The sequence below is a fragment of the Bicyclus anynana genome, chromosome Z (genome assembly GCF_947172395.1).
Source record: "Bicyclus anynana chromosome Z, ilBicAnyn1.1, whole genome shotgun sequence".
Classification (NCBI taxonomy): Eukaryota; Metazoa; Arthropoda; class Insecta; order Lepidoptera; family Nymphalidae; genus Bicyclus; species Bicyclus anynana.
The window spans coordinates 8,407,207-8,423,670 of NC_069110.1; the positions used below are offsets into that span (position 1 = coordinate 8,407,207).

General features: G+C 32.8%; 1 protein-coding gene across 1 annotated transcript in view; it reads left to right on the forward strand.

Moving 5' to 3' along the window:
- Window positions 1–2,605: 2,605 nt before the first annotated feature.
- Window positions 2,606–16,464, forward strand: part of LOC112052044 (peptide transporter family 1) — a 29,205-nt gene continuing 15,346 nt past the window's right edge. The window contains exon 1 of the mRNA XM_024091063.2: window positions 2,606–2,783. Within this exon, the coding sequence (XP_023946831.2) occupies window positions 2,763–2,783 (21 nt within the window). The 5' untranslated portion in view covers window positions 2,606–2,762. The remainder of the gene's footprint in view (window positions 2,784–16,464) is intronic.

The window sequence follows — 16,464 nt, forward strand, 5'->3', positions numbered from 1 at the left end:
TAGAGATTAATAACGTTTTGGTGTTTAACTGTTCCGTATTTAATTTCCGCCTGTACTCAAGGCTCTTATTATAATATTTAATGCGCTATACAAAATTGTTTGATACTCGCTCTCAAATAAACAGCGCCACTTCATCATAATTTTAACTTACGTAAGACAGTTGCGGTTGTGAATCCGGATATCCCCTCACTTATAACTGTTACGCTTGAGCACAGATCGGACACCTCACTTCGTGTTTTACTCAAGAAAGTAACTTATATCCATATTATCTGAAACGATAATTCAGCTGTGTACTCGTATATTCCACGAAATATATACAAACAGCTGAATGGGGATGATGACTAGGTTTAAATATATTGATTTTTATGAGACATTAAATAAGATTAATATTAACTAATTGATACGTAAATCTAATCTGGATGTTTGCAAATTAAATAAGATTATAGTTTCAAAATCAAATAAAAATCTTTTATCGTAATTAGATGAAAATTCATACATTTTTAGCTTCCTTACATTAAGCGTGACTTTTTTCAATATGTGAACTTTAAACATAAACGCACAAAATAACAAAGATATTTGAAATTTTGTTTGAACGCCTATGTACAAATCTAATGATCAATAGGAACAACGACGTCATTAATTCGTGCCATTTTGTATTGGGCGTTTTTGCTATACAATTAGCATACTTTTAAGTAATATATACAATCTAATAAACCTCTCATCATCCCTATTGACAACATAAGCCATTATTGTTGGTTAATCTGTGCCTCAAAATAAAGGGTCAAAAACGGGACGTATATGGTGACAGCAAAGCAAAGCAAAGTACGACGTGCTATGACAGCTTTTGAACATACAAACGACTTTTAAGCCAACCGCCAAAATGTCACCATAAACGTTCCCGATTGAGGCCTGTGTTTAAGTTCAAATCTGTGTTTTATTTAGCCTGGCCCTTACACCTATTATAGTTTATTATAATTTAAAATGTATAGTTTGGTAGGGTTTCGTATCTCAAAATTAAAACGGACTGTTTATAGGATCAGTGTTATTCGTCTGTCTGTTGTGATCCTTTATCTCGTAAACGCCTATCGACTTGATATAAAAACCATTTAAATTATCAGGTTCAGGTCAAATACTGTATGATAGCTGCGTAAAACGTATATTTTGACACTCTCTACTCTTCTTCTTCTTTCATTGAAACTACAACCCTTTGTGGGTCTTAGCCTCCTCAACCAGTTTTCTTGTTGATTCTTGTTTTTTTTTTATTTTTGGTTTTCGTATGTAGGATTCGTGGTCATTCTCTACAACGCTCTGCTGTAATAGATCTAAATATAGGTTCTGAAATCACTTCTCAATCAATGACGTGCACAATACTTTTAACTTGGGTAAGCACAATTCGTATAAAATATTCGAAATGGAAAATTCCTTTTCCAATACAGTCTTGTACCTTGAACCGAGTCCTCAGGGTATGCAGAGCATTCTTGTATCTACGAGGTGCACACCATTGCCCTCAGTGTTGAGTTTGACCGGATCAACCATGCAGTAATAATAATAAATCATCAAAGAGATGCAAAACTGGACTGTTTACTCTTAATATGGCGTTAATTGTAAGTGAAAGTGGCCACAGCTACGAGTAAGATCTTAATCAGATTGACAAATTCAGTCTAGGGTACCTGTTTGGGATGTCCTTTCGAATTTGAGTCGCAGACTCTAAACAGATTTAAGATTTTTGATTTCGATTTACGAAGGAACTCCTAAATATTACTAAGCATGTGATAATTTATTTTGACCAATATGTATTTTTATTTTTAATTAATTTAATAAAAATTACTAGATAAACATGTAAATACAAACTTTTAATAGATATTGTAATTGTACAGTGATTTATATGGCTTTAATTTATCTTTTTTTTTAAGTATAGTATACTAGATGCGCCTCGCGAAAAATAAGTATGTACCTACACGTATTCCAATTTTTCCGGGATAAAAGTAGTCTATGTGTTAATCCATAATATATCTCTATCTCCAAAGCGCAACTCATAAACGTTAATACCATCATAACCATCAGTTTAATGCAAATCTCGAGAAACCATGGATTTATGGATGGATTAGGTCAAAGAGTAGCCTATGTGTTAATCCAAGGTATTATCTATTTTCACTTTAAATTTTAGCCAAATCGATTTAGTGGTTGCGGCGTTAAATAGTTACAAACATCCTTACAAACTTTCGCGTTTATATAATACTAGCGGACGCCCGCGACTTCGTCTGCGTGGAATCCAGTTTTTCACAAATCCCGCGGAAACCATGGACATTTCCGGGATGGAAAGCCTTTGTGTTAATCTAGAGTAAAATCTATTTCCATTCTAAATTTCAGCCAAATCGCTTCAGTAGCCGCAGCGCAAAGAAGAAACAAACATATACACTTACATACAAACTTTCGCCTTTATAATATTAGTGTGATTAGGTAGTAGGATTGATTTGATTTCTGTATTACGTTATGATCTTACTTGACTTCGCATCTTAAACGCATCAAGGTTCTATGTAGCCAATTTCAGCTCAGACTCAAGAGAGAACGATTGACACATACGATAATACCTAATCATTAAGGTAACCCGACAGCAGTCGTGTTCGCGTACGCTATTTGCGCACTCGTCTCGATGCAAGCGCAACGTATTTACGTCTATATTTCGCGCCTTTTTAAAAAAAGATAATAGGTTTAAATTAGTGGCAGTCAAATAACTGCAAACACAGTAATTGTCAAACAAAATGGCTGCCAAAGAACCCGGGGTCAGTATACTTTTATGTTTGTAAAGAAAATTTCAAAATGTTTTTGCGATTTGCTATACTGTACTGGAAATTTTATTTCCCTTTCTAAAAGTTGTGTCTTATTTCATTTTGTTTTATACAATTGTCTTCGTTTTTAAATAAATCTCTGCATTATATTAAATTTTAGCCCATTGATTTTTCTGTTGTTCAATTATTCTTTAACTAAAAGTAGTTATACTTACCTACCTTTATTTTGTTCTGCACTTACCAGATTATGCAATTTGTTACTTCAAATTATGCTTTGCGTTTAGCTGTTACAAAGCGAATTATATGCAGAAATATTTATATATGTTAACTATCTAGTTTTGGGTTACTTTCCTTCATTAAATGAATTACATACTGGCTAGTTAGTAGTGGGTTTTTCTCGGACCAAGACGCGATAAATACCCTCGTAACTTTAATTTTAAGTTTGCGATGTTACTAACCACGATGATTTTATTATAATAATATAAAAATAAACAAAAACAACTGTACCTATCATGACAATTCAAAAGAAACAAAAGTTCCCACTCAATAAAGAAATGTTGACTTTTATAATTTGTTATACAATGTGAAACAATCTTGCACTACCTATACTAGCAGACGCACGCAACTTTGCTCGCGTTGAACTCTTTTATTAAAAGCTTTTAAATATTCCAACATTCATTGTTTTGTTACAAGTCAAAAGCAGTGTTATCGATGAAAATCCCAGGCAGGTTAACTTTTTCCGACATTACTAACAATAACCATCATATTTCAATTAATTTACATTAAAATTTAACAAATTATATTACCAAACCTTCGTCACTCACTCTATCTAATAACCGCACGAAAACACATTCAGTAGTTTTTTGCAAACAGACAAACGCGGCGGATTACTTTATTTTATAATATGTATCTAGTTACTCGTACTATGACATCGCGACCGTCAAGGTTTGTTAAAAATCGTGCATAATATTATGCATAATTTATAGTACGAGATCTAGTATACCACTTCGCCATTACCGACTGTGTAGCAGATGAGGGTATATATTTCTAATGCCGGATCTTAGATCATTTCTTATCACTAATAAATAACAGATGAGGGTATATATTTCTATGATCCAGCCGCCGTTCGAAATATGTACCTCGATCTGTTATTTATTTGGGATAAGAATTAAATGATAGAAAATGTTCACATTGACACACATTGCAAATAGGTTGCCTAGTTAAATTGCGACCGGATAGTATTAAATGATTAAATTTTATTTACTCTACTTTAATTGGTTAATTTAAAAAAGTAGGTACACTAGTAAAAATAATGTACCCAACAGAATTGAAAACGTAAGGGTTGTCTGCTTTCATACTGTAATTGTGGGGTTGCCAGATATAAATTACTGTATTAAGTTGCCTTTCGTTTAGTTCATGGTTTCCTAGATGATAAAATTTGTCTGCCCACAATTTAACTAGGCTACCTACACGAAATGTGTCATTAAAAATATTATTTATCATTTGTCACTTATCACTAATAAATAACAGATGAGGGCATATATTTCTAATGCCAGATCTTAGACTATTAGGCACCGTCGGCAAAAGCGAAGTGGTACTCCGGCTGCAATAGCCAAGAGTAGTGAGTTTGAACCCCGTCGGAGTCGCATTTTTTGATAACTTGTACCTATATTTCTATTTAGACAATACTGCATTATGATGTAATGCGATAAGTTGAAAATTACAGCCGAAGCTATATTGCAAGCTCGAGTCGTAGGCGAGAGCTATAGTAAGAAAGCAGAGGCTGTAATTATCAAAGCGTATTTATTTCATACGACGTTTTATTTGCGAGGAAACACACTTTGGACTCACTTTCTGAAAATGAATTTGCATCTTTGACTGTTTTCCATACGATTAAATTTTATACGCTTGTCATATTTGCGTGCGTTTTTTTAGGCAAATGTACCAAAATCAGCCAGTATTACTAATAAAGTAAATAAATATTTTCGTGTTTCTGATACAGATAACTGGTTGTCACATATGGTCAAAATTATTAAAATTAAAATGAAATAATAAATTTTTTTTATTTTATTTTATCCTACAAAGTAAATTTTAATAATAAAATGTTGAGCATTTTTCTGACATAAATACTCTATGCTAAGATTTAAAAAAGGACCGTTCGATTTTTAGACGGATGATAAAGTTTTTATATTACATTACGGCACTTGTGCATTTTACTTTACGTTACGGCACATGTGCGCAACGAGATACATTACAATATATTGAAATAAGAGATACTTTACGAGCAAATGTGTTATAAACAATTTTATTTATTCATTAATAAAATTGTTTACGTGATTCTTTTTTGGCTCGCACTTTATGAATGACAAAATATTTTCCAACCCATTTTAAAAGCATAAAAAAATTGCAAGTTTTCTTATTATACGAATAGTATTAACCCTGCTTGATTCATAACTAATCGTAATCATAAACAAACATTAATGTTGTTTTTACATGTAAACAGGTTAACCGAATTTGTTTTTGTTGAATAACCAGTTTACTTTGTCCACTTTGTATCTTCTTTGAGATGTTTTTGTCATGTATTATTATGACAATGTGATTTTGGAACTAAAAAGCAATTTTAAGGTATTTGAAATTACAACCTACCAGAGGCGCTGGTTCCTAACAACCCGATTTCTATCGGGTTACCTTTTAAATATCTACGAGTTATAAATATTTTAAATATTTTAACCTACTCAGCCAAAAGCACATTCAGTCTAAAAACCACATGAACTGGTTACCTACGAGAAAAATGTTCAGTCTTCGCTACTGATACTTACCCTAAAGAGAATATAAATATATACTAGCGGACCTTCGCGACTTTGTACGCCCTCAGACTTCCTTAATCTAGCCATACCTATCGCAAAATCCGTTCTTAGTGGACGTCTATTAACTATAAGCTACCTCCCTGCCTAACAACACTTGATACGTCTAAAGCCGGATTTATATTTATCTGACGAGTCGTGTCGTGATTATATACAATACAAAATGTATGATACCGTTTCTGTTCTGATGTGTCAACACGACACGTCAGACAAATGTAAATCCGCCTTAACGGTTTTCGATATTTCATGATGAATTTGAAACCTTTCACCTATACATATATTTATTGTATATAGATGCAAGTACATTAAAATAAGAATTTATTACTATTACAATAAGTCAATAAAAAAACACTACTGCTGACAGAAAACATTATTTAGATATGCTATTGCACTTCACCGAGACGAATCTAAATTAAAGACACTTCATATGCTAGAATCATCTAAACGAATAGGTAGGTACATATAGAGATAATATACACAACTATTGCACTACTACATACTTACTCAAAAACATTGTCCGCCTTGAGAAACCTCCTCCTTTTGAAGTCGGTTAAAAACGTAGAATTTAAGATACTACCTTAGTTTACGACTGAGGGTTACAACTTGCATGTGACACTTAAAGGTCAAAGTTTAAACCTGAATCTCAGATTGAACCGGGTTGTGATCACCTGTAGGTAAAGATTTAAGGTAATATATGACCTACCACACCAACAATTGTCGTAAAACTATAAAATACTTAATAGGTAGGTATTCATTACAAGGGATGATGCTTTTAATCAATTAGTCATTATCATCTCAGCAGATGAATGTTTAATATTGGATATATCTAAGACTTTTGTAGTAATTTTCTTTTGACTTGGAACCGAATGCATAGTAAACTAAATATACTATACTATTCATATTTCTTTTATAATCAATGGTAACCTTGCTGCCATAACGGTATACATGCAAAATTGAGTTCACGTTGCAAGTTATTGCGGAAAAACAGGTATTTTGAATAAATAAACTGTTATATTTTTAATACGCCTACGTAAAAATTGGCTTCAACATAATTATGACGAATGCTTATACATACTCGTATAAGTAAATAGAGGCTAACACTGTATAATGTATCTCTGTAGGAGTCTACTGTAGGAAACTTTTGCATTTTAATATTTTGTCTTCGGTAAAAGTGTTCGCCAATTTTATCTGTGAAAAGTTATTTGACCGACTGATTTACTTATTTGAGAAGGATTTACTTTTTACTCAACCGTCATTATCAAGAAGGGTTATTTTTTCGTGTATCGCGCGTATCTTGTATGTATGTAATATTCTTTATCACCTCATGTCTTCCAAACCACTGAACGGATTTACGTAATTAAGATATCGTTACATTCGCCTTAATAACTCAATTATTCTTAGATAGATGAAGTTAAAAAAAAACAACACGACGGCTATGAGACGCGTGTGTATGAGACTCGAGATAAAAAAAATAAATTTTTGCGATATGGGTATAAAAATCCAGGGCTTATCAAGAGGATTTTAAAATAATATATCATGCCAATTTAAAAAAAACCCTAGATTTAAAAGAACATTATTTATTAATCGCTATACAAAATACGCGAGGCGGATGACTAGGTGCGAGCAGGCTTTCTATTTTTTTAATTATTATGCTTGCCACAAACGGTCAATTATTCTTACGTTTCTGTAGCACCCACGACTATAATTGATCGTGTGTTTGTCACTGCGTACATGACTTGTAAAGTATGCCGCGTGGGTACTGCCGTTTGCTTTTCAGAAACGTGAAAATAATTGGCCGTCAATGGCGACCTTTACCTTTTTTATTTATTTAAGGAATAACTTAACTAAAACATAATCTTACAATAATATAGGTACGATTTTTTAGCTATCCAAAATGTGAAAAATAAGATTATGTATTACTTTCAGATTTCGAGATGAAACAGAACATTATCTTAATCTAATTCTTGTATCAGTTTCGTAACAATTCGTGTAACTTTATCACTGTTTTGATAACTACAATCAGAAGCCGTCAAGTTTTTCATCTTACCTCAAGTACTTAACAGATATTGTCGGCAATATTTCTCTACATAAAATTACTCTTCCTGACAACAGCATGGCAACAATTGATTAAAGCTGAGTCTAGAAAGTTAAAATATCCAAAAGTTATTTCTTAATAAGTAATCCACTATGGAGGATTATACTTTGATAATTCATATTTTTAACAGACTTTCAAAATTGAGGAGGTTGTATTGTATGTTGTCTTAGTACGAATGTGTTCACTGATATTTACGTGGACCGATTTAAATACCTCTTTTAAAAGGGTATATATAAGTCCCATGGTAACATTGTCACCATGTCAAGATTAATGATCAATAATTATGACATTTTGGATGAGTCGAGGGATATTTTCAAATTATTTTGGCATTCGTATAAAAACAACATTTTTTTAAATATGGCTGAACAATGTTTGCCGAGTCAGCTAGTCTCATTATAAATAAATAGACCAGGGTTTTCACGCGGATGTTGTAGTGAGTATTTGCTAGTATATTAAAAAACAGACATAATGTTTTTCCACTACTTTGGCTGTGTGTTGATGGATGATCAATTTATCATATAACAAAGAAATAGGCATATATATCGCCATTTATTTTCAGGGTGTTAGCAAATTGAAGCTAAAAATATGAAACAACTAGCGGACGCCTTTAGACCTCTTTAATCCGGTCCTATCGCATAATCCGTTCTTAATGATTACTATAAATATATAAATTACCTTCCATCCTAATTTCAGCTTTGTACATCAAGCAATTTTCGAGATTTCATGATGAACTTTCATTTATACACTAAGATAAAGGGGAACCACCACTTCGAGGTATTGCCCTCGAGGTCTGTAAATTACTGTGTATCCTTATGTTAATTATTATGTTAAAAGGAAATATCTTAATAATATTAAATTTATATTATACTTATATAATATTAAATTTAATTTTTGTTCTAACAACTAGATAATCATTAAATAAGAATAAGAATTGTTTTAAGAATTAGAAAAAATTGTTTATAATAAAAAATCGAGTAGTTACTATTTGGTGTGGGCAGTAAGTTATTATTCATCAGGATATTTTTTGCTCGTCCAGTTTCTTGGATCATTGCCCCTAGTAGTTTGTAGCTATGGTATTTGTAAAGATATAGATCACCGATAACTGTTATTGTCATTTTTGCAAGTGTTCTATCAACAACAACCCCGTTTCTGTAGTAATTGAACTAAATCAGATTCGAGGCCGAAAGTACAATGACAGCTCTTCAAAGATAACGTCGGTTTCTACTTTCTGAGTTTTATCTGAAGAGGGTTAAATAATGAAAAGTAAAATACCTATCCACAGATATCAGTGTTTGTACTATTCGCGGCAGCCTATTGTATAAGTATAGGGATACATGAGTAGGGTTCGCTCTCCACTGAGTAGGTTTGAGTATACCAGATAGCATGTTTAATTATGATACTTTACCAAATTATATTATATAGATATTCAGATTGTATTTTTTTAGACTTGAAGACTTTTATTTAATATTTGCTTTTAGATGATAGTTCTTAGTAATTATGGTCGTATATTACCTATTTATTAACTGTGCTATTTTTATGTAACATACTGTGGATGTACTGTAATAATGTGATTGTTAAGTAATTAAATATGTCCGGCCAAAATGTATTTATGCAAATGCATATATTTACGAGTCGGTAAAAGTACCTACCAAAAATTCTGTGGCATTAACCGATTTCATTTTATATTTTATGCTTCTAGCAATTTGTAGAAGGGTCTTATGTGATGAAATAGGTACTAGGAAAATAGCACGGTAAATTAGAAAATTTCAGAAACCATAAATTATTTAAAAAAATATTTGTTACTTAATAACGGGTTAACGGCTACTAGGATAAATGGATAAAAATATTTTATAACCTATCTATGTGCCTATTTTTTAATAGTCTGGTATAACACATAGGATACGCGAATAAAACCACAGTTAAAAGTTTGTATAAATTCATAATTCAACTCTTTTTTGTACTACGTATCTATTATTTTAACTTGTTTCAAAGTTTTTCAATTACTTGAACATGTATACCTAATTATATTTTTATGATCTTATATTTCATTGTCATGTTATAAGTTAAGAACAATGGAATCACTTGAATATATGTAACTACGTACGCCTTAAATAAGTAGCTAATACAGCTAGGTATTACGTAGAACAATAATCTTCTTTGGAGAACATGGACAATGACACGTTTATTTATCTTCTTAATGGAAACTAGATATCAAAGTACCTATTAAGTACTTAGGTAATCTGTTAGTTATCTCGGTTAAATTAGTATCTATATCTATATTATGTTAACCTTAACTACCTATATTCAAATCGTTAGAGTTATATTATGTTAATATTTAAATATTAATATGCAAGTTAATGTTCCACAAATTAAAACATTCGCATAACGAGTATCTAATTAATCACAGCTTCAGTAGCGGTACATTACCTTATAGCACAATTTACTAATTATAATTAAATCTACATAACACGAGCACATTAGGTGTATCAAATGCTTGATTAAAATCCACTAACAGTTCACATCCAGTAAATATTTCTGTAATCATCCAGGCAACCAAATTTAATATGATGACATAAACATACGAGTATATTACATACTAGCGGACGCCCGCGACTTCGTCCGCGTGAAACTCGATGTTAACTTTCAACTACCTCTACCCTACCGCTACCCTACCCCTAACCTACCCCTACCTTTTCCTGACTTTTCTTTGCTATAAACCTCATGGAGCCCGAGACATTTCCAACAAATGCAAAACCGTGGAAATCAGTTCGTGCGTTCTAGAGTTATAGCGTCAGGAAAGAAAACCCAACTTATTTTTATATAGTAGAGAAGATTTATATATATTTACATACATACATACATTTAAAGAATATTTACCATATATTTTAAATATGAAAAGACTGTCTTAAGAGTGTGTACAACAATAGTCCAGCGGGCGGGATCAAAGTCAAAGTCAAAATTCATTTGTTTCAAATAGATCAAAACCACCACCTCTCGGTGATGAGTCCAATCTGTTTACCGCTGAGGTGTAGATATTATGCGTAAACTAGCTTTTCATGTTTAGGTGTCAGTTTGTCCCACAGTACGTAGAATTCTGTCGAATGCAATCATTACCTTCAGTGAGGCTCATTTCGTCCAACAGTTTGCCTTGACATACCTACTCGGTCGAGACAATGAAAAACTGCATGATCAAACAGCTGTATAGTGGGCGTAACGTGAAAGAAGCGCTAGTTATATGTATATACAATCGACATGTATGATTTGCACAAATTATGTATGTATATATTCATAATTATCCTAAAGTAGGAATTTTCATAAAATATCTTCTGACTCAAATATAACGTGTAAATGCAGTCATTGCTCTTTTTGCGTTGCATAAGCTATACCCGCCAACGCAATCGATCGTTTTCCCTCTAAATAAGAGATTGTAGCGCATGCGCAATGAGTTGGGTAGACGTTTTATATGTCTCTTATATATAAGATTAGCGGACGCTCGCGACTTCGTCTGAGTGGAAATCAATGTAAACCTTCAACCCTTATTTCACCACTTTTGGGGTTGAGTTTAAAAAAGTTTAATCGCATTATATTTTATGATTTATGAATAAATTTTTAAACACTGTAAATTTTTTTTCCATACAAACTTTCAACTCCTATTCACACCCTTCTATTTTAATTTTAGGGTCAAAAAGTACCCTATGTTTTGCTCGAAGGTCCCATTTACCAAAATTCATCTAGATCCGTTCAGCCGTTTAGCCGTGAAAAAGTAACAGACAGACAGACTTACTTTCGCATTTACTAGTATAATATTAGTAAAGATTATCGTGTCGCGGCGTTTGTTATCAAACTTCTCCGTAACAGCTGGACCGATTTTAATGAAATATTGTGTGCATATGGGATATGGGGTAGGTCTGCGAATCGGTAAACATCTATTTTCCCCCAAGTGAATAATTATTTATATTTATAGAACATAACTTTTCCTGGGTCAGCTATATTAGTCCTTTATTCCTGCGGGAACGGGAATCACGCGGGTGAAAAAACGCGGAGTCAGCTAGCAAGTTATAATCATATAACTTATTTAAGTATTTATTTAGGTACCTCATCTCACCAGGTCAACATTATAATTTCATTTTATAAATTCATCTACAACTGCAGCGTTAATTTGCTTGATCTTTTCTTGACCCTAATACTAAGGTTGCCCAGTTACAGAGCTTCGATTAATTGTTTATATTAAGTCCTCTTACAGATATTTAGGTAACTATATCTTTTCATACATATTTTGTGCTTGTGTAGCCCACGAATCATAAAATATATAAAAAAAAACTTCTAATGAATCTATTTTAAGAAAACTGCGAGAATATTGTCCTGTTTTTAACTCAATTTAAAATCACAATAATTGCTAACAGCTCCACGATAAAGGGGCCGGAATCATCACCGATAGATCGTGGGTTCGATCCTGGCCCGTTGAACTATTGTTCTGCCCATTCCTAAACCCAACACTGTCTTAAAGGGAGTAACGTAATCATATTTAAAACGATTGGTATTTACATCTTATTAGCGGACCCGGTCAAGTCAACAGACAAACCAAAGCCACTGACTTCGCTCTGAGTGAGCTCAGCGAGTCGCGAAGCTAAAGTGGCCACATACTTCGAAGAGCTGATGGACGTTGGGGTCCCAAGGTGCTGAAATGGCGACCACGCACCGGAAAACGCAGTGTTGGTCGACCCCCACTAGGTGGACCGAGAATAACAAGCGGGTTGCAGGGTATCGCTGGATGCTGGCGTATTGCTGGTGTCCAGCAGTGGACGTCTATCGGCTGATAATGATGATGATGATGATGGATTTAAAGAATGGCAAGTTTTACTAACTATGTATTTTAAAATTATCATGTGTTTAAAAAAATGTTTGCCACGCGAACCCGTTCAAATTTTCATATTTCCTTCCAAGGTTGTCTGGGAAGATCGTTGTTGCGATAATACTGCCTTTGCACATTATAAATAGTTTAAGGTTCTTTTATATTGAGGTACCTACTAGGTATATTTTTTATGGGTTTATGGTTTTAAATAAATAAAGAACAAACCGGTGTATCTAATAAGTAGGTACTTATATAAACATTTTCTAATTTATGTTCATTTATTAGAAAGTAGCAAACTCCTGCATCTTCGTCTGTTTGGATTTTTTCGAAAAAAAAATCAGCTACTCGTATGTCTGGTGATTTCTAATACTATCTCGATGGTATAAAAATGGTCTTCACTGAGGTTTACTATTGTGGTTCTGGACCTTAAGAACTTTATATCTACCGTTTCAAATCATAAACCATTCAACTTTTACAAAATAACTAAGGATTGTTGTTTTAGGGTTCCGTAGTCCAAGAGGAACCCTTACAGTTTCGTCATGTCCGCCTGTCTAGCCGTCCGCGGCTTAGGGCAGAGACTATGCTACTAGAAAGTTATCGGTGTTTTTGTGCTCTATATAAGGGATTAAAGTGCTAACTTAATCTACGGAACCCTAGACTGCGCGTGGCCCGACACGCACCTGACCGGTTTTTTAGACGCTCGCTTAGTTAATTTCTTTTTTTAGCCTATCAGGTTGTTTAAAATTGTACCGCAGCGTAAATCAAACCCCGACAATAATATTGACAATGTTAATGACTGTGTGCGGGAAACCTATGGCGATCAGATTGTTACCTAGGAAGACTGTCGCTAGAAATAAAGTAACTCTCCTTGTGTAACTTAGCTTTTAAGTCTTAGGAGTATACTGGGTCACAAATTAGAAAAAAAAAATAATATTGCTTCATTACTGTAGATAAAATCATATCTTTTGCCAGGTGATGTTTTAGTCAATTATTGACTGTTTGGTTTAGTCATTAAGTACAAACAGCGTCCTCGCCTTTATAGATAAGAGTTATGACCTGCCCAACTACTTAAATTGAATTGGTCTATAACCAATTGAATTTAAGTAGTATTTTATTCTTAATTGAACTGTATTAGATTCCCTTTGATCTCTAGTTCAAGGTTTCCTAGATTTTGTATAGGTAACAAATGTGTTTGGCCGGAATTTAACTTAACAACCTATTTGCAATGTATCACTGTGACATCACATTATCTATCGTTTATTATTTAAGCACCAGTGAATAATAGATGAGGGTATATATTTCTTATGCCGTATCTCCTACTAAATAAAATATAGGGTACCAACACACGATCAATATTGTCAATATCATAAACAATATGTAGGGTAACCTTGCCACTGGCGAAATACTGCTGCCCAGGATGCCCGTTCACGTGATATTTTGTTTCGCATAATTAATAATAAATAATGATTTTTTTTAAACAACTGCGTGTTTCGACGAGCTAATGAGAAGTATTTAGATGATCAATTTCCTGGCATCAAATTTTAATCTACTCGTATATGAAATTAATTAAAGCGTTACGCTGACTGACAGCTTAGAATTCTCGATCTATCTAATATCTAAATTAATTTTTATTTAAGTAGCTTGGAAAAGTTATTTTTGCTCAGCCAAATCAACATTTTACTGCTTGCTAACACAATAAATTTCGAAATTTTTTATAATTCATAATTATAATATTTATGTTAGTTATTTATTTAAATGATGAGGTTTATTTAAAATTTCATTCATTAATATTTTTTTAAATAATTATGTGTTTATAGAGGTGCCGATTATTATTTTCATAAATATGATTTCATGTAAAGTGTTTACGTGGGTCACAGAACAAAGAATAATAGGCAGATAGAGCGCACGGAAAACGACGGTGTCGTAGCAGCTGTTCCAAATACAAAATTCAAAAACTAATACATTTTCGAGTCAGTACGACACGAAGCGTTGCATCAGTAATTTACAATATTATTTACGAAAAATGGCATCTTATGTTTTTAAATATTTTAAAAACTGTTCACTAAAACTAAAGAAATAAGATGGAGTATTTTTTATTGGTAATTATTGATTATAATATTCATTTACGTAATTGTTGTTAGTGTTAAATTTTGAAATACAAATTACGAAAAAAGTTTGTATATGCGAATGTTAAGGCGACGCGTGACCTTTGCTTTTTTTATGGGTGTAAAGACTCATTTTAGATTATTCTTTATTCTGTGGGATGAGTATTCAGAATAAAGTTTTGGTATGCATAATATATTATGAATGTAAGGTATTGTTCATTGTTACCGCCTACCGGAGATTTTAGCTTTATAATGACACGTCATTTAAATGTTCTTTTCTCAGACTTTTATCTCGTTTATTTAGAAATCATTATCTCTTTTTATCTCATCCTTCAATAAAAGTATATTTTTCTTAATACTTCCTGACAGAAGGTACCATGTTAATGCCATTTATGTCTGCGGTACTGTACTACTGCTATATAATATTTTTTATAAAAAATACATTTTTAATATTCTTCACGAAATGTTATAGTAAGCAAAACATTTAACCCTACATAATATTGTCTTCTTCATAGATATCATTATTACGATTGCCTACATAGATTTCTTAATAGATAACATTTTCAGTTATTGCTCACTCGTTAAGAACACGAAGAATCAAAGTAGGTAATCCATTCTTGAATTTTACTTCATATTAGTATCAGGTAAGTACACGACTATTGCGCAAATATAGTTAGTTACACCGTTCTTATCTGCTGTAGTTATCTATACACCTAATTAATACACGAGTATAACTTGAAAGTTAAACCACATGCACACTATATTGACTAAACCTTACTCTATTATTACCACGTACAAGTAATTACATTGCAATAATAGGGTAGTTGACTATTATCAAATTTAATATAAACAATATTAATTTCGTAGTGCGTGGAATAAGGGTCCGAAATTTTAGATATCAATTAGTAAAAATTAAGGATTTCTTATAAAACTTAATTTAAAAATCATGTATTTTGCAAAATTTTCCAAACGTCAAAAACGCTGTCCATTTTGTGACGTGACAATGTTCTTGATGTACTAAACGTCAAACTAGTTATCAACTAATAGTTTTGTCAAACACTCCGTTTGGTAAAGAATTAGTTAACGTGACGTCACGAAACAGTTAAATTAAAGACCATCATGTCTTTTGTCTCGTATTGTCAAATAAACATTTAAAAATTTAAATTTTCTTGTAATCACGTCTCAAAATAATATGATATTTTATTCAATGTAGTAGATAATAATAAACGATTTCAACTAGAAAAAGTGTCAACTAGCCTATTCCCACAGAACATCGAAAACGATAAAGCTGACGCTTCCAAAGAAATTATAACACATCGGTTTTCAAATTTAACTTTGTTCTTAGCGGCTTCATTTGTCTAGATGTAGTTTATTCTATCTTCCTTTTCTAGGCTGCATTTCATATCCGTATTCGACTGGCGACTTTGCACTAAAAACGCGGTGTTGGTCGACCCCCCAGCAGGTGGACTGACGATATCAAGCGAGTCGCAGGGATTCGCTGGATACAGGCGGCTCAGGATCGTGATGTTTGGAAGTCCCTACAAAAGGCTATGTCCTGCTGTGGGTGTCCATCGGCTGAAATGATGATGATGATGAGTCTTACGGAATAGAAAACCACTCGGGTGAAACCGCGCAGTCATTAACTGAAATAGCCTTCCAACGTCAATACAAAGTATACAAAACATATTTATTATGATGTTTGGTCATATTTATACGTAAGTATGTTGAGAGCATGTGAGTTTGTTATATTTGCCTAACT